Below are 25,732 nucleotides of genomic sequence, written 5' to 3' on the forward strand. Positions count from 1 at the left end.
ACCGCCTCTTCAAAGGCAACACTATTTTTCCCCCAGATAAGACTCACATTTCAGGGACATTTGCTTATACTTTTATGTGGCCATCTTGCCTCCAATCTTTTGAAATAAATTGCACACTAGATGACAATAACGGCTGTTTTCTATAAAGATGCACATCCAGTATGAAAAGTAAGTCAGCAAATTAGAGGGCACCTGCCGACCATGATAAGTTGGTCTTGACAACACAAGGCGTGTCCATGCTGTGTCTTTAGCTTGATAGGGGAATTCAGCCACGGTTTGAGTCTACACTTCTCATTTTCAGCCAAACTCACAAGTCGCTTTAAATAAAAGCCTCTGCTAAATGACAAAAATGTACATTTAAAAATAATAGGTATAGAACCACTATAAACCCTGAATAATCTCAGATGTTCCTAGAAGCACTAAATCTGAATTGGATGACTGTCTGCTGGAACCTGCCCTATGCAACTCTTCTTTTCCATTGAGGCCATGGGTTTTGTTCTTTGAAATTCCAATTATTTTATTATGTCTCAAAGAATAAAAACAACCACCCAAGGCTCAATTCCTCTGTAAATCAAGTTGAACGAATACCAGTTTTGACCTAAAGCAATGGGACCATTGAAAAAGTGATATAGTGCAGGCGTACCTACATTTAATACGAAAAAAGTGCTTTAAAAATCTAAAAAAAATCGATCTGACTTCAACATTTCAAGGCCTCCTCTTTTACAATATAGTCACACGGCAGACACTTTCATTTATAACCACGATCATGTTGAAAAATTTAAGTTGCAGGATAGGGCTTAGGGGCATCTTGCTCGAGGATGCCTACAGGTAGAATGGACAATGAGGATCGAACCCAGGACCTTTGGGCTCTGAGTCACTGACCCTGCAGCCACTACGTCACCCTGCCCCCTCAGCACTGTTCGACTCTACCTGCCCTGATCAGAAAACGGCAAACAGCAGAGATGTCGGGTAATACACATGTAAATATATTCACACACACCTATGCATGAGTCTGTATTCTTCGTTGGAGGAGGGGTACCATGGGTAAACATACCCTGGGTCTGCGCTGCACGAGCTCCGCCCCCCACATCGTTTCCACCAATCACCACGCAGATCTCCGCTGGGTCGGCGTCGTCCCTTTTGCCGTTGGTGGTGCCCGGTTCCGTCTTCACCGTGACTGGCAGCTGGACCGGCGATTTGGTCGACGTGCCGACAGTTGCTGGCGCCGATGTAGCAGTGGTCGGGGTCAAGGTAGAGGCAGGGGTACCTTTGGCCCCGCCCCCAGCCGCCTCTGCCAACCCTGTGCCAGGATTGGCCGCCTTTTGGGCACTCATGGCGGATGGGTCGTCTGGGGTGTTGATACTGTAGATGAGAGAGAGGTAGAAAGAGTGGTAGAGAGTGAAGTATAGAGAGAGAGAGAGGGAGAGATGTTTAGAGGAAGAGAGGCACAGGGAAAGGGAGGTAGAATTACATTAGAATGTATGACTGCATCAATCACGACGAAACATTTGAAAAGGGAGAAGTGGGAAAAGTCCATACTACAACTAAAGCCAGTTCTTTACCTATAACAGTCCAAACCTCACAGCTCAAATTTAACAGCCCAGAGTCGAAGTTGCATCTTTACCATCTTATGTATAGTTTCTAGCTGCATTCTATTCCAGAAGTGAACACGTTGAGGCAATTATGCTAACCTTTTTCTAAATATAACATCAAGGCCTGGTTTTTCAAATACACATAGTATTTGCCATGGTGGAAAAAGTTACCCCAAAAAAATGAAAGGGTACGCTGAAAACTTAAAAGGGTGACTTTGCAAAGGGAATAAAAAGCAGCGATGGTTACTGTATGCAATTAGCTTTGAAGAGAAGCACGGTGCTGGTTTCATATTTTATAGGTGATCTTTAATGTCAAGAAGACCTACGGTTCCTGCAGGCAGAACAGGCGTTCTAGCACAACGAGTGCTCCAATTTCAAAAACATCTAAAATTACTAAACATCTTTCTACTTTAGCGGCCAGCCATTGAATAGTGCATGCGCTCACAATGGAGTGTGCCAAAATGAATGATGTTGTACAAATAAGGTAAATTGGTCTTCAGCACAGAAAACAAAGCACGGCAATATAATGTGGGTGTTGTTTTTCATAGCCTGCTGCATACCTTTCCTCAGAAATTCATTACACAAAAACAAAACAAGGTCCTGGCAGCTATGTGTTGAAAGTAATTTCCTCACATTTAATGCATGGGAATCGTAAAAGATCCAAATGGGGAGAGAACAAACACCTCTTCAAGTGAGCATTTATCTAGCACTGCCAAAAGCTACCTCACATACCAAAATGCACACCTATATTTTTATAATCTAAAAAATAAAGGTTGTGTTAGCAATTTTAAAACATATTGTTTAATAACATTCCCATACAAATGGAATCAATGGTTGAAAATGTTCACACAATGCCTGGATAATATTTACCCATAAATGTGTTGCTCTGTTTCTGCATGTCGTTATATCTTCAGACATCACAGTAGAGAGAACACTGCTCAATCATATCATAATTTAGATTGAACAAAACAGACAATTATTAACAAATTAACAAAAGCATCCATTGTCGACCAGAGATACAAAAAAAAGCCTGTTATGATCAGCCACATCCATCCTACCACCCATCTAGGACAGTGTAATACGAAGGTTGTTTGGCTCCCAGCTAAAAGAAAAAGGTACTTGGTTCGACCCCCAATGCATACACAGTAGGCCTAGCAAGATGTTTGCACCTGCGTTGAATGTATGTTACATTAAATATATAAGTGACCGTCAAATTGATCTGAATAATGTATTATGCTGACTACTGCTGGCTTCCAGGCAAAAGGGGAAGTGTTATTTGGCTGTTGATAGCTAGACGAGTCGATAGGTGGGATAATAATAATAATACACTCTTCTTTTGGTCGGTGGCAACATATTAGCACATAAATTGATGTGTTATCCGTATAGTTCACCTACTTCAAAGCAGAGTAGCAGAAAGATAAATTAAAACATTTAAAACTAGATGCATTATTGACTTTAAGTCAAGCAAGAACAATAAGTGCCAGACCAATTCCACCAAAAAATATTTTGAGTATTAAGTTAAAGCTTGTGTGATGAACCAAGGAGAAAACCAAAATCTTCTGTTGTCAGCAAATAACCAATCACTTTCTCTTTTAAGCTAATGTGAAAGCTGTTGACAACAGCATATTAACTCTGTTTTACCTCCTAGATTAAACTCTAACCCCAAAAGTACCTTTGGGCATTCATTTTAATCTATCAATGTCCATGTTAATAGGGTTTGCGTTTGCTTACATGATTGCATATTGCTTTGAATTTGTTTCCCTATAGTTACTCTTTTCAGCACTTCTTTACAAAGAACTGAGACGGCACAGAAGAATAACAAAGTTAAATCAGATTTTGAATAGGCTGGTTGATAGATTTATTCTGTTATGTCCTTCTATCACAAGTTCAAAACATGAACATTCCACCCCAACAATGACCTGTCCATGCATGACTTTATGCAACGGTTCTCTAACAAGATTCTGGGAAACTGTTGTCTCAAAATCCAATGAAACAGTTTTCTAGTGGTATGTCCCCCCCAGGGGAAATGCTGGAGTCAAGACAGGAAATTAAGTTCAAAGCATCGATCACATCCATTGTCGATATTGCCCTTGCAAAAGAACATTATGGAAATTTGAATTGAAATTAAATGTGTAAACACATGAATAGAAATAGACCCCCCCCCCCTCTCAAATCTATAAACATCAAATTAGATTAGGTTAACATATGCAAGTTATTCTTCACAAAAATATGTTTGTGGATCCATGCATAATAACCACAATGTGCAAGAAATTGGTACAACATACTTGGTACATACTATGTAAACGGTTGGTCACAACAGAGACCATTTCTCCTCTATGCTGTTTTTGTGCTACTTAAAATAATTGCCCTATATATGGACGGTATATTTTTACTCCTTGCCGCAAAGGTACGAAGTGTATTCAATTTTTTCAATATACTTTGCTAATAATTTGACCCATTCCATTTTACCTCATAATCTTGCTATCCTGGGTTCTCATTGGAGTTTCTAATCAGCCTGTAGGTGAATCAAATCTAAAGCAATAAAGTAACCTGACATGATTCATGTCATATGACACATGTCAAAGACTACCGGTTATGTCACAGTAAGTTTCTTGGTTGTTTTAGGTTCCTTTGAGTTTCCCCAACTGTTTTGTGAGTGAGGTACGTGCGCGCGCGTGCGTGCGTGCGTGTGCGTGTGTGTGTGTGTGTGTGTGATGGGGGCTTCACTGTAACACTGCATATTCAAAATATCCAGTAAAAATATCAACCTCTCTTTTTAATCAAATGCACATTTCATGTCCTATGCAATAAATGTCTCCCCCAAGATGGTGCGTACGAAACATACAACATTTCACAAAGCAATAATGCAGGGAAATGGATGACTCCCTCAATGAATCTCACACACACACACACACACACACACACATTAAACATTCTGGAGGGAAAAAAACGATGTCAGCTAGTAAAATTCCATTCGCCTACACGTTGAAACCGCCGCCTTTAAAAAAATAAAAAAAAACTTTTCAATCTATATGTTAATGACATGAATTAAAATTTAATAACAAGAGATATTGAAAAGCAGAGACTTGAATTACACCAAAAAAAAATCCTCAAAGATCAGGGCCCCTAAAATTAGAAATTCAGGGCAGCTTCCTCCGTCTGCAGCTAAGCCCTTGTAGGCTGGCAGATTAAATTTTTGATGAAAATCAAAATTACACTGCAGAGCTGAGGCAGCCGTAGCATACCAGGCCACTATTGTGATTTATGGATTCATTAAACCCCTGGGAGTTTAACCACCTCCCCCTCCCCTTTTCACTCAGTGAAATAAGATTTGCTTTGCTGAAAAATTTGTATTTTTCTGAAACACAAGCAAGGCGGTTCTGCTCAGCCTTTGAGAAAAAAAAAAAAAAAAAAAAAAAAAAAATGCTGTCTGTTTCTCTGTACATAACTACCGCGAGTAAACAGCACTAATTTTTTATAGCTGCAGCAATTGAATGTCCTTCTGCATTATTCATGAGAGCAATAAGGTTGATTTTTCAAAAGGGAACGGTAGGCACAATATGTGCAGAATGCACAGATTTCTTTTTTTTATGCATCAGCCTCAAAGCCTGAAAAGCCTTTCCCCTGGAGCATAATTTAAGTGATGCCATTTTCTAACACGCCTTGGAGAATACTAAAAAGTATAAGCCCTAACAACAGTTTATGGTTGTGTTGAAATACGTTGCTTCGTTTACAACAAATTACACACACACACACACACACACACACACACACACACACACACACACACACACACACACACACACACACACACACACACACACACACACACACACACACACACACACACTAATACACTAATACTTAGCAGTGAGATAGACTTGGCTTTATGTTAGCCAATGTCTTACATTGACAGCGACGGAATACATTTTCTTTAAACGAAACAACGGCCTACAAGTCAACTTAAAAAGCGAAGGATACCATCCCACTATGTTAATCAACATTTGAGAAGAGATGGCTCCACCGTTTGATTGTTGCTGAGGTCATTGTGGTTTCTTAGATAACCAGTGGGCATGAAGATACCAGGATAAACCTAGCCCTCAATTTTCGAGGTCCTTTTTTTAATTGAAGTCAAATGATTGCAGTGACCTTAGGGATTGCATCTTGGGCTTATTTGCAATGGTATGGCAATAGCTTGTGATTTCAAATTGCTGAATACATGGGAGGTATGAGACAGTCTGACAAACCACTACCAAAATCCTGAAATATGAAGGTGTAATCTCTGAAAATAGCACATCAGACATTTGCTTTGGCCAAGACTTATGATCCTCTAAGGAACTAAATATTGGTTGACTTGAATAACCTATAACAACCTGTTTAAAGCAGGCTTAATAGTCGCTATGATGTGCGTGGCCAGTCCACACAAAGCCATGGAATTTGTAGTGGCCATTTCACAGTAACATCGGTGTTCAGTGCACTATGACACGCGATAAACTGCCGTATGAACCCTGCGCAAGGGGTGGGATGATGATGTCCTTTTTGGTGTTGCTGGCTTGCACAGTTCAAGCACAGCGACTTTAAATTAGGGATGAATGTCGGTGTGGCTTAGCATCACTATAAAATAAGAGAAGAGGAAAATATTTTGCCCCTCATGCATCAAGCCTGGACCTTAGAAAACAGAAGAAGTTGCATGGGACTCCCCAGAGCTAAATCAAAAAGCTTTAATTTAGTAAAATATGAAAACATAATCGCCTAAACACTGTCATCAAAGTTACTCCTGCTGCTTTCTGATCCCTCTTTGAGCCATACTTAACTCTAGTTGACTGGCTACACATCTTGTAACCATGACCTCTTTTAAACAAATTACCTATTTCTTGATGTGGAACATTTAATTTAAATTAGACAAACCCTGCCAGGAACGTTACATGGATATCTAGTTCAAAATCTAAAGATATTATAATTGAGCTCCATTGATTCCAGTCAACTTTGTATATTACTGAGGTCCAGACATGATGGTGAAGTGTGTGTGACTTAGCCTCTCTGTTAGTGTCCTGTTCTGTTATTGCTAGCCCACTAACAGAGCCTTACACAGGCCATATAAAGTCAATGCAATATTTGAATTGTAAAGGGAAATTTGTATTAAGGAGCTGACCATTAAGGAGCCAGGTTCATCATAACTTTCCCCTCATGCAAGGTCAGTACACTTTATTATGATAGTCCTGTTTATCTTTACTGGTAGAGTGTGGATACAACACTGGCAGGGTTAGTGGCTGGATTCCCATTGTGGCCCCTTTTGGATAAGTGGCCATGGAAATTCTTTTGTAATTTGCATAAAAACGACCTCTCCATTATTGATATGCCAGTATTTTATTATGGTCTATAATGTAAGTCAAAATTCAAATTTGGGATAGAACCAACAAAATATGAAAATGTCATTTTCATTCTTCACATTCTAACATTCCCTATACATGGCTTCCTCTCACACTGGCCTATTATCGTAAATTACCTCTTACATAATAATATTGACGTTGCAATTCCTTATTTATAAAGGAAGGTTGCTTTATGCTTTATAAAGCAGGTGAACTCAACCAACAGGACTCATACACAAGTAACAGAACATGCCAAAAATAGTTGTGGACCTAAAAGCGTTAAAACAGTCAATTGTGTCTTTATTTATAGTAATATGGCCTTCCATTATATATATAACAAAGATGTTGAAACATGCAAGGTGATTGTTTTCATTAAATTATAAATATGTGCAAAATAAAGACATTAACGCATGATTATAATGCCTAACAGCAGATTCTGAAGAGAGTGTGATATAGAATTGACTCATCATTGCATTTGAAAACAAACTAAGCTAATTACAATTTCTTAATTTTTTCGAAATGACCACCTACAGGTGGCGCTAGAATCGAACCGAATTCCATCGCTAAATATATTTTATTTTAATAAAAAAAAAGCATTTGCACATTGTAGGTAATGTAACGTTACGCTCTAACCGCTGACAGTCTATAACAACTATGATGGGATATCAAAGAGAGAGATTGTTAATAAATAGTTTATAAAAAGGAACGTTTCATCAAATTTTCAGGAATTTCACAAAACATGGCTGCAGGAGGTTTTTGTGTTTGAGATTGTTCCACCCCTTCGCGTCCTTCATGTTACCAGTTACCAAAATACAACCAATATAGGCTGCCCCGTATGATTTACACAAGTACAGCAGGCCCACCAATATATCCCAATTGTTGGAGCCTTTTCGTAAACTTTGTTTGCATAAAAGCGGTCAAAAATCAACAGATTGAGAGTATTTGGGGATGTCTTGTAAACCCAGGACCCTTTCGCGCTACATTTTCATCCTCAGTGCAAACCCGGCCAGACTGCACAATAATCAGAGTGATAACACGACCTAATTTAGAAAGAATAGGATGCTTTGAATATCCAAAGTGCTCCGACTTACCTCCCGAAACGATGAAGATTAAGCGAGGCAGCTCAGCTGCAATCTCCCCTTTTCGACCAGCGGTGGCTGCTGGCTGCACACAAACGCCTCTTCCAAATTTTAAATTAGTTAGTAGAAAATTCCAAATGTTCAAATTCGAAACAACTTAATTTCCGTCCACACCAGCGCCGTTACATTTTCTTCAATAGGTCGTGGCGTATGAGGATTGGTTTCCGCGAGGTTTCCATAGTCCGCGCAAGCCTCATTTTCGGACTACCACGGGTTTCTCTTGCAGTATACCTCCTGTGTGGAAATTTTCGTCCGCCATATACAAGGGCAGATTCCGAAATTGCAGCGCCGGGCAGCTATATTAGACAACGTTAAAAAAAAATATATAAATAAATATTCGGAGAACATGGGAAACAAGTGGATGGACAACAATAACGTTACACTGGGAAAAGGAAGGTTGCTACAACGCAAGTAATAATGAGGTTTAAAATAGCCTATTCGCACACAATAACACTACTACAGAGGAATATATCACAGTCAGAGACTCTTATACAATATTTGTATTCAAAACGTTATGCAAAATAAATGGCTCTTCGTAACATGAACATCAACCTGTACTTTCCCAATCTCCCAGCTGAAATATACCATATAATAGATTGCTTCCAACAGTATTAGATGCATTGGGATAATATTGACGTTATCATATTTTTGCCTCAAATCGTTTAGCAACATCATGTTCATATACTTACCATTGAAGAGAATGCAACTTTATTTGACTTTAGAGTGTAACCAAGGGAATTCTTTGACTGGCCATCAAGTTTTTGAAATAAAAATACAAAAAAGTACAGTCCAATTGTTCTTTTGGTGATTTGTTTGGTTTTTTTATTCTTTTATTTTCCTTCTCATTTAGTTTTTGTGTGTTTTTGTCACGCTCATTATAGTTTTTACCTGTTGTAGGAATCTTAAATGTAAATTTACCCATTTATGAATATGTAAGTAAGGATAGGGTGAAAAATTAACAAATTCAGTTGCATTATGCTCATGAGGTTTTCCACGAGAGGGGGGGGGAAAGAAAGTTATTTTGCTGCCTAGTTATCCTAATTGGGTAACTTTAATAGACAAGTGTTTATATGGATGTCTTCAAAATACGTTTTTGTCCCAAGCTTTATATCTTTTATGATCAGCAGCTCGATATTTGAGATACATGTTCGACACTAACCACAAAAACCAGGGACCATTTTAGTATTCTGAGGTATGTCAGGATGAGATGGTTGTTGATGCGATGCCTCATCAGGCCTACATAGACTGATCCGTTGCTTTACCGGTTTTCCCCCCTCACTTCCGTTTCATCTGTGGTTGCAGCCAGCCATTGGTCCACATCCAGTCCACTGACTCGTGTCAAGCAGAGTTTTATAAGTGGCTCTGGTGCCAAGAGCAACCGGCCCAATCACAGCAAGGGCCACCCTATTGCCCTATTGGCCAGCCAACATGGTGGGGGTCTTCCTCCAGGTTATCCTGACTTGTACACACAAAAGAGACTGAAAATCGAGGCTAGGCCCACATGTTGGCATGGTCGTTTTTTATATTATCACGTGTAAGGTGGATAGTAAGAGTTAGAACCCTGTTAGCATGTCCTGGCCACATGCTAGGGTGGCCATTGTATGACCTGACCTCTATAAGGGGGGACATAATAACCAACTGGTTAAGTTGTTGCGTAAGGTCTGTCTTGACTCACTTGATAGCTAGCCTATAACCACAAAAAGGAAGTGAATCGAGTCAAATCAAATGTCATTGAACATAGTTTCAGTAATGAAGAATATTGTCACACGTGATTTGCATTTCATTTAGAATTTAAAATCGAATTAATATTTTGTAGCCTATGATGATATAGATTGTTGTATTTTATATTATTGTTATCGTCATTGATATTCTGGTGTGACACCCTCACCTTTTCCATTTTAAGTACAATTTATCACATCAATCATCACAAAATAATCGAAGGATTCAATTTACCCCAATATAATAAAGATACAACGTTTACAAAGTAATATATACCTAACAATATGATAAGATTAAAAATGAACATTAATAATCGGATACAGTCTGGAATTGTGTCTTTTTTCCGGGGCTGGTCTAGCACAGTGTGTGGTGTGTACCCCTAGTGTACAAAGACACATGTGAGTAATGTATCTTAATACATTATTACGATACGGTTTTGTGAATTGTTAGGCCTTCAGGTAGGCAGAGTCACTGATAATGCCCCTGGATAATTTGAGGAAGCAGAAGTAGAAGTAGGATCTATGAAAAATTGCGACGGTCAGTGTTTTGTTTTTCTAGCATACGGCACGTGCCATAAGCTAGAAAAAGAAAACTCTGACCGACGCAATTTTTTCATTCATCATCATATTCATAACATAACTAAACACGTCATCACTTAAGCACCTAAGCACAGCAGGAGTAATTCAGAAATTATATATAATAATGTCATTGTAATATAATGGTCCAAACCAGGTTGTAATTTTTGAAATAAAAATACAAAAAAGTACAGTCCAATTGTTCTTTTGGTGATTTGTTTGGTTTTTTATTATTTTATTTTCCTTCTCACATAGTTTTTTTGTGTTTTTGTCACGCTCATTATAGTTTTTACCTGTTGTAGGAATCTTAAATGCAAATTTACCCACTTATGAATATGTAATTAAGGATAGGGTGAAAAATTAACAAATTCAGTTGTATTAAGCTCATGAGGTTTTCCACTAGAGGGGAGGGGAAAGAAAGTTATTTTGCTGCCTAGTTAGCCTAATTGGGTAACTTTAATAGACAAGTGTTGATATGGATGTCTTCAAAATACGTTTTTGTCCCAAGCTTTATATCTTTTTTTAATCAGCATCTCTACATTTGAGACATTACTAAACACGTCATCACTTAAGCACAGCAGGAGTCATTCAGAATGTATATATATATATATATATATATATATTAATCTATATCTATATAAATGTTCATATATATATAAATCTCTATATATGTATAGATACATCTATATATATATAAATAATGAATGACTCCTGTGCTTAGTGTGCTTAAACAATGGCTGTAGTAATGTCAGTAATGTTATGAATTTGATGAGCTAGTAAAATAAAACGTTGCACTCTTTTTCATTCACTAGGGAACTAATTCCTCAGTTGAATCTTCAGCCGTATGGAAACCTGAAACGTGGAGCCGTATGGAAACCTAAAAAAATATATGTTATATTTGATTCAATTTCAGGTAACAAAAAACCTAGAGCATCCCTGAGGATAGCACTTGAAAGTGTAGGAAACGTATTTCCAAGAAGGGCCTGAATGTTCAAACACGGACATAAACTCTTATTCTTCAAGCCATATGGAGCTCTGTGTTCTTAAGACATAGCCCCATCTTCATCTAGCAATCGTTTCTAATGAGAACTTTTAGCAGTATAGGGAAGGATAGATGTCTAATTCTACTGTGAAATAAGAAATCTAGCCAGACACATGTATTGCTACCACATACCCAAAGAATTGTAGGAATTGTAAGTGTTCCCCTCACGCCTCGGGACAACAGTGTCCTTGGAGACAGCCATCATTTAGCTGATAAAGGGAAGACCTTTTGGTAGCACCCCCTGAATAGAACATAGCCATTACCGCACCCAACCTACGTATATGCTATTCATGTAGGTGGGGTGGTAAAGTGGGATGTTTTCAGAGCAGCTACTGTATAGGGCCCCTTATTGGGCCTAGCATGCAGCGATGGCAAGCCAGAGGAGAGTTACGGCCGACACTGCGAAGAAGAAGATGGCCAGGAGCCAGACTTTATCCGATAGGTCGTGTTGGCCTCTCACGGTGCACCACTTATCTGCAGTGTCATCCCCGAGGACCCCAGGGTCTTTTTCTTTGTTGAGGAAAGCTACACAGCGGCGTAGAAGGCCAACCTGGGTTGGGCCTTTTCCTCCGGTCTCATGCCCTACCTCCTGAGTTTGTTGATGGAATTACCCGCCAGCCTCCTGGTTTGAGATGGGTGGAGTGGCTCTGCCCTTGGTTTCAGGAAGCACCATCAGAAACAGGCCGTAGCACAAAAAGCGTGATGTAACCCAGACCCATGAATTCATTGACTCCCTGCTGTGGCCATTTTGGAAGAACGTTTCAGTGGTCCTACGTAACGGACCTCAAAGGCAAGACAGAAGGATAAGTCCTGTCGTTGCACACATCAACACCAGGGGGTAAAACTAGTAGCCATGACAACCCGGTTTTGACCATTAATTCGTGAAATTGGATAGTACTGAAAGTAATTGGTTTTGTTTTCAATGTCTGCTTAGCACGTTCAACCAGGCCTGGGTCGTGGTAACTACAAAGGTGTTCTTAAATCAAGTTTCAAGTATCGAGGCATCAAGTTTTGCTGAATGCTCTCACACTATACATTCACAGAATGAGTGCGGTTGTCTGAGGTAAGTTTGGAAGGCAGGAGCCAACAGGAAATTCATTCTCTTTGCAGGGATGTGCCCTTTTCCACTGCTTGGAAAAGCCTCAACCCATTTGGAAATATGTAATGCACACATTTTTATAGTGCACAAACTGCATTCTACATCTTGCTCTCCTCACCTCTCTTTTCCTTCCCTCTTGCTGCCTCTTCATTTGTATGTTTGAGTGTTTAATTTGTATGTGTTTAATTTTTATGAGACTTATTATTGCTACTTTGTTTGTTTTTTTTGTCTTTGAGTACAGAGAAAATGTATATAGGCCTATATGTAAAATGTTACTATTATTGCAAGTTTTAATGTTGTTATTATTGTATGGCATTAATGGTTAACAAGCAGTACTTGAATCCTTGCCAGGGATTTTTCAATAAAAGACTTTATATCTATCACCATGCTTAAAAGGTCCATCTGTGAGCAGGACATGGCATCTACAACCGGTGACGGAAAAAAAAAAATTTAGGACAAAAATCTAATAACAATTTTGAAAATGATTATTCAATTGCACTAATGTTTTTTATTTTTTCCCAATTTGAATCATAAAGAAAATGAAGATGAAAAATTAATTTTCATTTTCCAAAAATGCCCTGCTAGTGAACAATATTCAAATGCAGGGAAAGGAAAGGAAAAATCTAATTGTATTTGCATTTTCAAAAAAATGCCCTAGAAATTTGACAATATTTAAGAAGTAGAAGTGGAAAATGAAAATATTATGACAAATTTTATTTGTCATAATTTGAACGGCATTATCTGAGTCATAAATAAACTAAAAACACAATCTTCCAATTTGCATTTTTAAAACATGTCCACTTTAAAGTGAGTGAAGTGGTTTCCTCCCACGGGAAAGCTGTTTTTTGAGATAGGTTTTGATGAAAGTCTGACCAGAATTCTGTTAGTCAGTTGATGATGCCACAATACAATGTGTTCCAGTGTTCTTATAGCACACCCCTCTGCCAGTCCGGTTCCCTTGAAGCGGGTCAGGCCGGCCATAATCCGTCGGTTTTACTCCCGCTGGCTCTGTCGGGACAGAAACACCAAATATGATTTGTTGTCATAGGCTAAGAGTTACCCTTCAAATCACAAATTATGTTTACTGACTCTGCTTTGAGTGAAGTCGCCACAGCTGTCCATATATGCACACATGATCTGATCTTTGAATAGGTCTTATTCTATTCTACTCAACTGTGAGTTGTTAGATACTTAATCTGTGTGAATTCATTATAACAATACAATCTCACATGATCTTCAATCACTCACGTTTTCTTTCATGGGTAAGCCTATGAGGCCTCTAAACGTATTTTAAAACACTAGGGTCTGTGTATTATCTGTCACTCCCCATGTGGGTCCCTTCCACACTTGGTTGTTGGTGAGAGCAGACCCCGGACAAGTTCCACCTGTTTGTGACCACTAAGTAGTTTTGATAAACAATGTCCAGTAAATGGGCAAATTAGAATTTGCTAATTCAGTTGGTATATAGGTTCCAGACCCAGTGTAGTGTAGAACCAGGTATCCATTAGTTGATGTAGGTTGTACTTCGCGCACCATTTGTTACATAATTGGCTAACATACTTTGAATATACACATAACTTTGAATACATTTTGCACATTTTCCACACACACACACACACACACACACACACACACACACACACACACACACACACACACACACACACACACACACACACACACACACACACACACACACACACACACACACACAGCCAGTTTAAGGTTACATATAGTGGCATGACGAAAAAACAATTGTTTGGTTTATTCAGAATGTTTTTGTAGGGCATTACATGCATTGAAATAGTAGAACTATATTATGAACATTGTGCTTGATTTGTTTATGTGTTGAATTTATGTAATTAAAACAATATACAAACATAAACTAAATATTGAATTCATACCTATACGCTATATTACCACTAGATGGCAGAATAAAACAAGTTAACTCAATGTAGCTCCTCTCTCCCTCTCCCTCTCTCTCTCTCTCTCTCTCTCTCTCTCTCTCTCTCTCTCTCTCTCTCTCTCTCTCTCTCTCTCTCTCTCTCTCTCTCTCTCTCTCTCTCTCTCTCTCTCTCTCTCTCTCTCTCTCTCTCTCTCTCTCTCTATATATATATATATATATATATCCCTCTCCCTATCCCTCTCCCTCTCCCTCTCTCTCTCGCTCTCTCTCTCTCTCTCTGGAAATGTACACAATGCATACGAGTAAATGTAAATACTGATTGGTCAATGGTCAACCATGCAAATAGGAAGATGAGGAATTTGGTTATGCTTTCGTTCGTATGGACTAAGCCTGCATAATAGTACTTCGAATAAGACGAGATAGGCCTTATTCTGTGCAGCAATTGCCTACACGAAATATGAACTCCCCGTGGCAGTGTATCATTAGATCATCTCTGACAATGTGAGGCAATGCAACAGCATCACAACGCTCACAGTTATTACTTTATTATTATTATTATTATTATTATATTATTATTACTATTTCAACCACTCGGGGTATTTTTCGGGATGACGCCGTATTTTATGTGTGTACCTTTCTCACGCTGCGTGAGAAACCAGAGGGAAATGTACATTATGTTGGCAGTGGGAACAAGAGTTGAAATGGTCCATTGTGAATTTCTAAGGAATAAGACTGAGCGACGTTGTGAGACAAAATAGGGAAACGAATCATTTGTCTGAAATCTGTAAGGAAGAAAATGTGAATGTGTGTGTGTGTGTGTGTGTGTGTGTGTGTGTGTGTGTGTGTGTGTGTGTGTGTGTGTGTGTGTGTGTGTGTGTGTGTGTGTGTGTGTGTGTGGTGTGTGTGTTTGTGGTGTGTGTGTGTGTGTGTGTGTGTGTGTGTGTGTGTGTGTGTGTGTGTGTGTGTGTGTGTGTGTGTGTGTGTGTGTGTGTGTGTGTGTGTGGTGTGTGTGTTTGTGGTGTGTGTGTGTGTGTGTGTGTGTGTGTGTGTGTGTGTGTGTGTGTGTGTGTGTGTGTGTGTGTGTGTGTGTGTGTGTGTGTGTGTGTACTTTCCCTCTAAACATTATAATATAGCTATGATGCAATTGATTTGCAGATTTAATTTCAGGAGAAGAATAGGGATTATGTATTGAAAATCTAACGTCATAGACACAAATACCACAACATGTGGTTAATAGCACATTTGTCAATGAGGGAATCATGTTTTCATATTAAACATCAAATGAAACGCTGATGAAATGTTGACCTCTCAGCATAATCGACTGGTGTAGCACTTCACCCCTGAGTTTTTTTTTTTTTTTTTAAAGCAATGGAAGACTCCCTCTTACGCATGCGTGTCATGACATTCTAGGATTCCAATGATGACCTCACACTGGGAACATTTATCGTATGGACAATGTCAAACTTTGAATGAAATACAATATTGAGGTACTTAAGATTAGTACGTACAACTATTCATATTGTGTATAAGCAAATATATGTTCAATAAATGTTTTGGCCTATTGCTATTTGAAATGTGTATCTCGTACATTCTGTTTACTGCTGCTGTGACATCCACAATTTGTGGGATCAATAAAATACACATGATATTATTGTACATCTCATCTGACCTCTAATTTCTAATGAATGAAGTAGCAAATTGAACATGCCTTGGTGGTTAGCTCCGACTCCAATCAAAAGGCATCTTTGTATTCTTCACCTGAATGACTGACTGCCAAGTGTGACATCATCAGGCCTGCTCTCCTGGAAAGAGGCTATCATTGGTCTAATCCTACCGTTTAGGTGCAGGCACTTGATTAGGGGAGAAAGGAGCTGAGCAACGGCAATTTGGGTTGGGAAAGTAGCAATTTAGTTTAAACCCGAATAAACCAACCTGTTCTTTCACATCCATACAAGGTCAACAATGACTGACCGTGTGCTAAGAATAAAAAGAGGACCATTGTTCCAAAGTCTCCATAATGACCCAAACACACCTTTTGTTTATACCGGACCGGCCGAGAGCAGGCTATAGTTAGCCTTAATGCCAATGCCTGTTTTTGGCTGATGCGTTCACATTGTGACTTTCTGAAGTTGTTATGTGTCATTAGGAGTTCATTATTATAAGTGTTATGTATTGTACCTTTAAATCTGGTAATTGCCTGTTGGAAATAGATTTGGTTGAAAGACTCAGAAGACAATAAAAGAAGATAATGTACTTCTAGACTTCTTTATACACCTCTGTTGTACATTTGTCAGGGACTTTTTGGTAAAAAAAATAAATAACTTTCATTATTCCACTGACTGGAGGGAACAAACATGTCTGGTGCCTGGCTGACCCCAACATTATATTCTATGCTATTATAATATATAAAGACAAAATGCACAAAAATAAATGTCTGGCACCTCTAAAAATAGCACAGAGGAACTTTATTACACAACTTCATCTGTGCAATCGTTTACATTACTCTGCTGTAAAACAAGGCATGTAAAGATCAAAAGAACCATCAAAGCAAGCTCACTAGTTGTGTCTATCTCGTGAATCGTGCACACATATAAAGAGGTCGGGACCGGGGAGTGTGTGTGTGTGTGTGTGTGTGTGTGTGTGTGTGTGTGTGTGTGTGTGTGTGTGTGTGTGTGTGTGTGTGTGTGTGTGTGTGTGTGTGTGTGTGTGCGTGCGCGCGTGTGCGTGTGTGTGTGGATGTGGCAAAACACACCGGAAGATGTTTATAGGATGGTAAGAGGGGAACAAGATGTTAACCCCAGAGGAACAGAAAAAAAAGATGGCACTTTGTCAGAATTGTTGAATTAGGACTACTTGGACTCTCAAACTTGGTATGAAGGTATAATACATGATCTAGGCCTACTCTTAAAAATCAGTATGACGTAATGTTCGATTGTGGGATTTTGCGTGGATGAGTATACGTTTGTCGTACCTCCCGGTATCCAGCAGGTGGAAATAGCGAGCTTTTATTGTCAAAGAGGTGATCTCTTAACATTTCATATAATGGAATTACAATAACTCCAATCCTTGAAACCTCTTGACAACTCTATTAACTACAATGCTAAGAGGCAAACTCGTACAAAATAAATGATATTTGTGTCCATGCATACATATTTTATGGAGATAATTTAGAATTTAAAGGGGTTAGTCTCTATTCTGACCCAGAATTGACCTACTCTGCAACTCAAATGGCAGTTCATGCTGGCCTGTTTTTATTCAGGTCAAGAGGAAATCCCCATACAGTTAAGGAACTATTATATTGGAAAGCAAATATATCCGGTAAAAAAATTAAACAATTTGAAATGCACTCCACTGGGAGTAAATGATAGAGATACATGTAAGCTTATGTGTTTTGTTATACGTGCCAGTTTGCCGGTGTGTGTGTATACGTGTGCGGGCGTGTGTGTGTGTGCATTTTCTTGTGAATCTGATTGAGTGTGTGTGTGTTAGTGAGATTGACCTGAGCAGTTAAACGTTTTAATGAATGGTCTAAAAGTGGAAGCTCATTAGTAGACAGTAATAATAGACATGGGGCTTCTCAGGGGCTTGGCAGGGTGTGATTCTGCCGGGTATACACTCATATTTATAGAACCCCTCCACAAAATAGTTCTCTGTAGTCTCTGCATATTTAATCAGCATTCCTAATATGCATTTCACACTATTGGTTTTATTGATATACTATAATTACAAATGTTGTGTTTTACATATAATAAAGTGCGTTTATCCTATTTCTCAAAATATAAGTTAGAAGTATTTCAAAGTATAAAATGTATCCTAGAAAACATGTTAAACAATAACACATTTCTCCTTCCCAGCAAAGTAAGCAAAAAATAATGTTCGAATGAATAAAAAAAACAAATTAATCAGTACTGTATGAAGCATATCAAACTGATATTATGAATGATCCGAGTCATGAATGCATTTAGGAATTTCAGGAATACTCTAGATAAGATTTCATTCACCTGCGTTATTTTCAGATTGTCCCTTTTCTTTTGCCAGTTCAAACAAGGGGAGAGCCTGCGACAGATTCCTGCAGCTGGCTGAAAACGCCACTGACCCCTCCACCAATCAGCAACCCCCCTCGGCAAGGGGCATGTTCCAAGAGGGGCATTGTGGTTCCATCTTGGTTCCATCTATCTCAAATCATGTGGGTGGCATCCAGAAAGATGATGTGATGGTGTTCAAAGGGACACGCACACTTCATACAATATAGGCAGTGCAGGCATAAAGCACTGCATGTAGCATTGACGCTAGCTGGGTGGGGGAACTGAATGAGGAATTCTGCATTCAGTTCCCCCACCCAGCTAGCGTTTAGAACCAAGATGGCCGCTATAGGTGAATAAGGCCTGGTAAGCTAGGAAGCGAGTATTCAAAACATCCAGAGCAGTTGTTTTTAATATCTCAAGATTACAGCTGTCGGTTCCTGGCTACAGGTACAATACAAAACTATCATGACACCAAAGGTAGTGGTGGCAGATTTCAAACTGTGTCTTTAATACAAATTATACGATGAATGAATGAATGAATGAATAAATAATTTTCTTCATACATTAGGTCATACGTTATGAAGAAGAAAACGTAACAATTGAGTGGATATGCAAATGACAAAGACATCATCATATATATTTACACCAATCCCGTTCACACATTAAAATTCATATAATCATAACCGAAAAGGGAATAGGCTGAAGCCAATGGCATATTTTTGCCCATCCTACTCAATCCATACAATAACCCAGAATATCAGCAGTACAGAAGCAAGAAAAAACGCCTACGATAGGATTTATTGTTACACCAAAAGCATTATATGTATTTAATTCAAAATTGACTGCACTCTTTCATGCCAAACAAAGCGTAGCTTTAGGTACAGGCCCAGGGTCGAATTAATTTATATATCCGGTACTCAACCATTATTGACTATCTAATTCATAGATATTTAATAGCTATCTAATGCATAGCCAGCCAGCTCATTGGCTTGGCAAATTGAACAGTTATGCATGGGTCCACCGCTTGAACTAAATCCTTCAACTTTATGGGGGGAAGGGAAAAGGACCATTATATAATAATTTTATGAAAATAAATATATACCAGCTCCACACATGATTGTCTCTTCCAGCAATATGCCTCCTTTGTTTGGGCTACCGGTTTCAATTCAGACTGCAAGGTCGAACAAAATCATATTTCAGGGAAATTCCATGGGAAACGGGATTCATCCATGTCCAACCCGGTATCACGCGATTGCGTGCTCCTGCGCACGAACGTTAATCTATTGAAGCGTGTTCCAGAGCACGATAGTCCGACTTTTTGCTTGTTACACAGAACGAAATGTAAACCAATGCATTCTGAATGGGAGTGTTCTAAGACAATTAACTAAACGGTACGAGAGAGAGAGAGAGGGAGGGACAGAGAGAGAGAGAGAGAGAGAGAGAGAGAGAGAGAGAGAGAGAGAGAGAGAGAGAGAGAGAGAGCGAGAGAGAGGCTTCAGAAAGGGTATGCGCAGATAGTACAGTGCACCCTAGTTATGTTTATACCAAAACCACAAATGCCATATGTATATATATATTAGAGCTGTCAAGCGATTAAAATATTTAATCGTGATTAATCGCATTAATGTCATTGTTAACTATTATTAATCGCGATTAATCGCAAATTATTTTTCTATGCTAAATATCCCTTGATTTTTTTGTCCCATAATTCTTCTCATTTTAATTCTCTTATCAACATGGTGAAGTGCATCGGCTTGCCTTGTGCAAATGATTTTTTTATTGATAACAACATTGGCATATACTGATCAAAACAGGACGATACAAAAAAAGAGCCTATAGTGCAATTAAACGACTGCTTTGAACAAATGTCATTTGAACATAGCAGTCAGGCTACTGCTTCTTTGTTTTGAGCCAAAAACAAAGAAGCAGTTTTATTTATTTTTTTTAATAAAATAATTACGTTAATCGCGCGATAAAAAATTTAACGCCGTTAAATTTGGTTTGCGTTAACGTCGTTAATAACGCGTTTAACTGACAGCTCTAATATATATATATATATATATATTGCCTAATTATATATATTGCCTATATATATGTATAGGCTATATATAATTAGGCTATAATTATATTATTAAGCGTGTAATGAGACAATCTATAGCCAAATTGTCGAAGATGCCCGAGAATCTCCGGGGATATCAGCATGGGAAATCGGCAAATCAGACCCATGAACCTATAAAGAAAGACGTCATCTCAAGCGGGAGAGAACGTTTGCGGTGCTGGTTTGTGTCACGTAAAGTACAGGGCTCTCATGTCTCATGCATTCGGCGTGAGACACGCAATTCAACCCATGCACACGCTCGAACCTGTGCCGTGTTCCAATACCCGTACTGTCCGTACTTACTAGCCAAAATTTGAGTATGCAGTACGTTCCAATTCAGATCCGGCGAAAAGAAGTATACTTCAAGGACCCGGATGCCGTACTCAAAACGGGCTAATCCTGAAGTGTGGATCGAAGGACACTCCCCGTACTCAACGGCAGCCATCTTAGCTACGTAGCGGAAGAGGCGGAGCCAGGCTGAGCCAAAGTCGGCGCATTTTCCACATAGCCTGCATTAATAGAGTCATTTTGTAGTTTTTATCGTTTTTATAGCTGCTCGGCGTAAAGAGTTCCCCGTTCAAAGCGGGATGTTTATTGCGGGGGAGGAGCCACGGCGGCAGTCGTGATCGTAATTTCCGGTTAGTGCACCACGGAGTACTCGATTTGGAACAGCACTCACATCTGAAAAAATAACGTAGTAGATAGTGCGGATAGTATACTTCCTTTAAGTATACTCATGGAAGTACGGGTATGGTCTCACGGAAATACGTGACACTGTCACGTTATTTAATCTATTGAAACGTGATCAGGGACACGTAGGCCTATTTTCTAAATTTTGTATTTCAATTGGAAGTAGGCTATTTGTCGTGTCTAAGGTTCTGTCCGGGAGCGTTCTCCCTAATGTCCCTTATGGAGCTCCGTACAGATATAATTGTCTTAGAACACTCCCATTCAGAATGCATTGGTTTACATTTCGTTCTGTGTAACACGACTATCGTGCTCTGGAACACGCTTCAATAGATTTACGTTCGTGCGCAGGAGCACGCAATCGCACACACACACATACACACACTGACACACACACACACACACACACACACACACAACCTCTTGCAGGCAGACTCAGAATCTTGAGCCCATTTATTAGGGAACAGGTGTTATCGGGATTCCATCACTGCATTCCCAGAATCCTGCATTGTGAAAGTCTTCCCTTTTTTTTTTAAATGTACAATGGCATTTTATTCTACATACAAAACAACCATAGTATTTTTCAGGAGTCCACGACAACCCTGCCCGTTTTGACACACAAAAGTAATTTGACACTTCTGGGATGAGCCAATGATTCATCTGTTTGGAAGGTTTTGTTGGAGACAAACAAAGAATCTTCAGGCAACAGATGCACTTTTAAAAACTGGGACTGGTGTTAATTAATATTCAATAGATAAAAGATAGCAACCTTTATGTAATAAAAAAGACTTTGTGCAGTTTTGAATCACATTGAGTGGTTTTCAATACCTTTTGTGTTTTTATTAATTGTTTTTTAGTATTTTTTGATGGAGTAAAATCAGCTGTAATTCCCTTAGTAGTATTTAATTGTATTTTATGAGGACGATCAAAGTTCCATAAAATCTATAAATTTGACCCATTCAGAGATCTTTGGTTTTAATCATTTTACACAGTAAAAAAAAAAGGGAATAGGGTTAATTCATATTTGATAAATAAACAGTAGCAACCTTTACATAATAAAAAAGACTTAAAGCAGTTTGGATACACATTTAGCTGAATTCAATCAATTTAATGTTTTTTATTAGGTGATTGTATTTTACTATTTATGTCCGAAAAAAATCTGCTGTGATCCCCTTAGTAGTATTTAATTATATTTTATCAGCACTGGTCTTTGGCTCTTATAACCTTACACTTCCGCCGAGCGGGCATTTTGCGCCACATGGACGTCTGTCAGCACATGCAGTCAGCACATTTCTGGGACTGCCACTTCCCAAAAGGTAAATAACTTTTCATTATATTCGTTAACAGATACTGTTAAACCAAGATGCAGTAGCATGTGAACATTGTTTCGCGTTTGTTACCAATAATGTCAACCTTACTCTGCTCTGCTGTAACGTCAAAATTAAGCTTTGTTGCTGTGATTCGAAGTCAGTACTACGACGGAGTATTAGGGCCACACGTGAAGAAAAAATATATTTTTGCCGTGACGAGATTAAAATCGACACGTCGACTTTAAAGTCACGTCGACATTAAACTCGAAATGTCGAGAATAAAGTTGAAACAACATATCGACTTTAATCTCGACGTGTCCATTTTTCGTTCCTCTGTCAGCACGCAGACGCTCCGGGCATCCTCCCAAGCGTGCAGCGGATGACACGAAGTAGTCGGCAATAACCCTGGGGTCATTGTTTGTGGTGTAGGCCTCCATCCAAACAATATAGCGACTAAAACCGTCAATGCAATTCGTGTCATCCGCTGCACGCTTGGGAGGATGCCCGGAGCGTCTGCGTGCTGACAGAGGAACGGAAAATGGACACGTCGAGATTAAAGTCGATATGATGTTTCAACTTTATTCTCGACATTTCGAGTTCAAAGTCGACACGTCGAGATTAAAGTCGACATGACATTTCAACTTTATTCTCGACATTTCGAGTTTAATGTCGACATGATGACTTTAAAGTCGACGTGTCGATTTTAATCTCGTCACGGCAGAAATATTTTTTTTCTTCACGTGTGGCCCTAATACTCGGTCGTAGCCTACAATACAGAGGCCGGTTTGCCTCGACCAAAAGGACAAAGTGGTCAGCTCAATGCGACAATTATGTTGAGCTATTATTTTGAACTATTTTCCTGTTATATGCAATTTAATGCTTTTAAGACACGTCAAATGATCTACTTATACTCATTTTCCTGTGGACGGCTTCGTCTCGGGCGGTAACCTTCCGCGAGCCGGGCATATCAAACCGTTTATTGCCCTGCCTTGAGGTGATTATTCCGTTTATTCTACTTCGCGCCGGCCAACATAATAAAACAATTCAAATACTTTAATAATTAGCCTTTTTCGTATTCGTAATGCATGCTTATTAAATGTATACTCTGTTTAAGTTCATCTCCCTCGAAAAGTAGTTCCCTTTAGTAACTTTAACTACGGTGAATAACGTTAGCTCAGCTGTAGGTAACTCGTTTCTATAGCAACCACACTAGGCTGGATCTGATAACTAGTTTAATAACGTAGTTGCTACATTCGTATCAAGTCAGTTTTAATGACGATCGATCAAACATGCACTCCTTGGTTTATTTTTACTATGGACCTCATGTTGGAAATGTATGTGATAGAAAACGATACAAGCGGCGTATTGATCTACTGTGCTCAGTCTGCAGCAAGTAGAACCGACAAGTCAGCGGGCAATATGCCGGATTAATGCACCCCTCCCAGCCAATCAGAATCGAGCATTCTTAAATGAAGTAGAATAATGCTTATTTTTTCATTTCAGGCTCCAAGCAATCGAAGCATCCACGTGACAAGAGATGTTGTCATTCGATGTTTGATGGTGTACCTTGGGGAATCGACAGATGAACTCTTAAAAGAGTATGATGTAAGTAAAAGTACATGTTGAAATACAACATGTAAATACACTTTGGCAATTTTAAATTACTACTGCAGAAATACGTTTTACTTAAAACTCCCTATCTCTTTATATTCTTCCTGAGAACTCACAAAACAGTTGAGAGACATTTTTACAGAGACTGAAGTAACCTCTAAAATAAGTTGCTTAGGATGACTTTAAGCTTCAAGAATGAGCTCACAGTGCTATATCATTTGTTAATAAGCTGGTTGGATGCTTTTTTAACTAATCTTGGATAACAATGTGACAAATGGCAAAATAGACGGACAGTCTTGCCTTTTAATTGTCAAAGGGTTTGAAGCATTTTAGGAGATGTTCAATTTGGTCATTAATATTTTGCTGTAATGTGTTTGCTATTTCAGGATGCTGATGAAGACGTTGTGTCACAGGACCTTGCTCTACAAAACATGAAAATCTACAATTTGAAGACTAGTACATCGGAAGATCCCGACGTTGGTATCGTGGTGGATGGCATCAAAGTTCTGAGCGCTCTGAGCAGAGGCGCCGCGTCCCATTAGGCATACCAGGCAATTGCTTGGGGCCCCGGGCCACTACTAGGGCCCCCAAAAGGCCCCCCCAAAAAAATAAAAAAATCGCTCCATACCCCCCCCCCCGTCAACAATCGGCCCCCTAAGAATTCTTGCTTGGGGCCCCCACACTACCTTGCAACGCCCCTGGCTCTGAGTAACATGCCAAGGGCTTGCTCCATGCTCGTTGGATTAGCATACGCAGTGAATCTGGACTATCCCAAGGAGCTCAGGTACACATTTGAGGCCTTCCAGAAGCTCTTTCTCGAACTGGATAGTTCGAAGCTGTCCCCAAAAGTGAACAGCCTCAAAAATAAGCTACTAGTTTAAGCTTGAGAAGCGGACTGAAGGCTCTGTTCAATGCCTGATTTTCTGTGCTGCAGTTGATTGTTCTGAAAAATCCAAATAACCATACTCATTTCAGGGGAGTGGCATAATGTTTTTTACTTAGAGTTGGCAAAGGCCGTTGTTCTTAATCTTTGTTCACTGTAAAGGAATGCAAATTGAAGCTGTTTGTAAAAGATATTGGCCCTGATGATTTCGTTTGGCGCATGTAAAAATACACTCTGCAGTTTGTTAAATTTCTGCCTTTTTCCAAATAACCCCTCTTTCAAAAAAAATAGATTTATTGCACCTGAAAAATGTTAGATAAACATGTTCAGACAAAGTTCCAGAAATAAATGTTAACATGCTTTTATGGTTATACATGTGTATCTTTTGACGCCTTCTTTAGTAAATGCATGATATTGAGTGGATTATGCATAGAAAAATTATGGCAACAAAGTGACAATTAATACTATTGAATAGATTTATATTCCTGTGATGCCAATTGATAGTGGAATTAAAACATTTGGTTTAGGTATGGATCAGTAACTATAGCAGTGTAAATGTGTTGAATTTAGTAGAAATGTACTCAAATATGAGTCGACATATTTTTTATTCAGTAAATATAAAAAGATTTCCACCAGATATTCAGTGAATATAAATACATTTTAACCAAAAATATAGT

At 39.0% G+C, this 25,732-nt stretch overlaps 1 protein-coding gene across 7 annotated transcripts in view; it reads right to left on the minus strand.

Annotated features, from left to right (window-relative positions):
• The window catches only part of znf618 (zinc finger protein 618), a 31,267-nt gene extending 22,834 nt beyond the window's left edge, over nucleotides 1-8,433 (minus strand). For 3 of the 7 annotated variants that reach the window (XM_060038147.1, XM_060038144.1, XM_060038143.1), the window contains exons 1-2: nucleotides 8,053-8,433; nucleotides 1,001-1,362 (exon numbers count right to left, since the gene is read on the minus strand). In XM_060038147.1, coding sequence (XP_059894130.1) covers nucleotides 1,001-1,334 — 334 coding nt within the window. In that variant the 5' untranslated portion in view covers nucleotides 1,335-1,362; nucleotides 8,053-8,433. The remainder of the gene's footprint in view (nucleotides 1-1,000; nucleotides 1,363-8,052) is intronic. The other 4 variants (XM_060038142.1, XM_060038141.1, XM_060038140.1 and 1 more) reach the window with 2 other exon arrangements.
• Nucleotides 8,434-25,732: the final 17,299 nt, after the last annotated feature.

Source organism: Gadus macrocephalus, chromosome 19 (genome assembly GCF_031168955.1).
Source record: "Gadus macrocephalus chromosome 19, ASM3116895v1".
Lineage (NCBI taxonomy): Eukaryota > Metazoa > Chordata > Actinopteri > Gadiformes > Gadidae > Gadus > Gadus macrocephalus.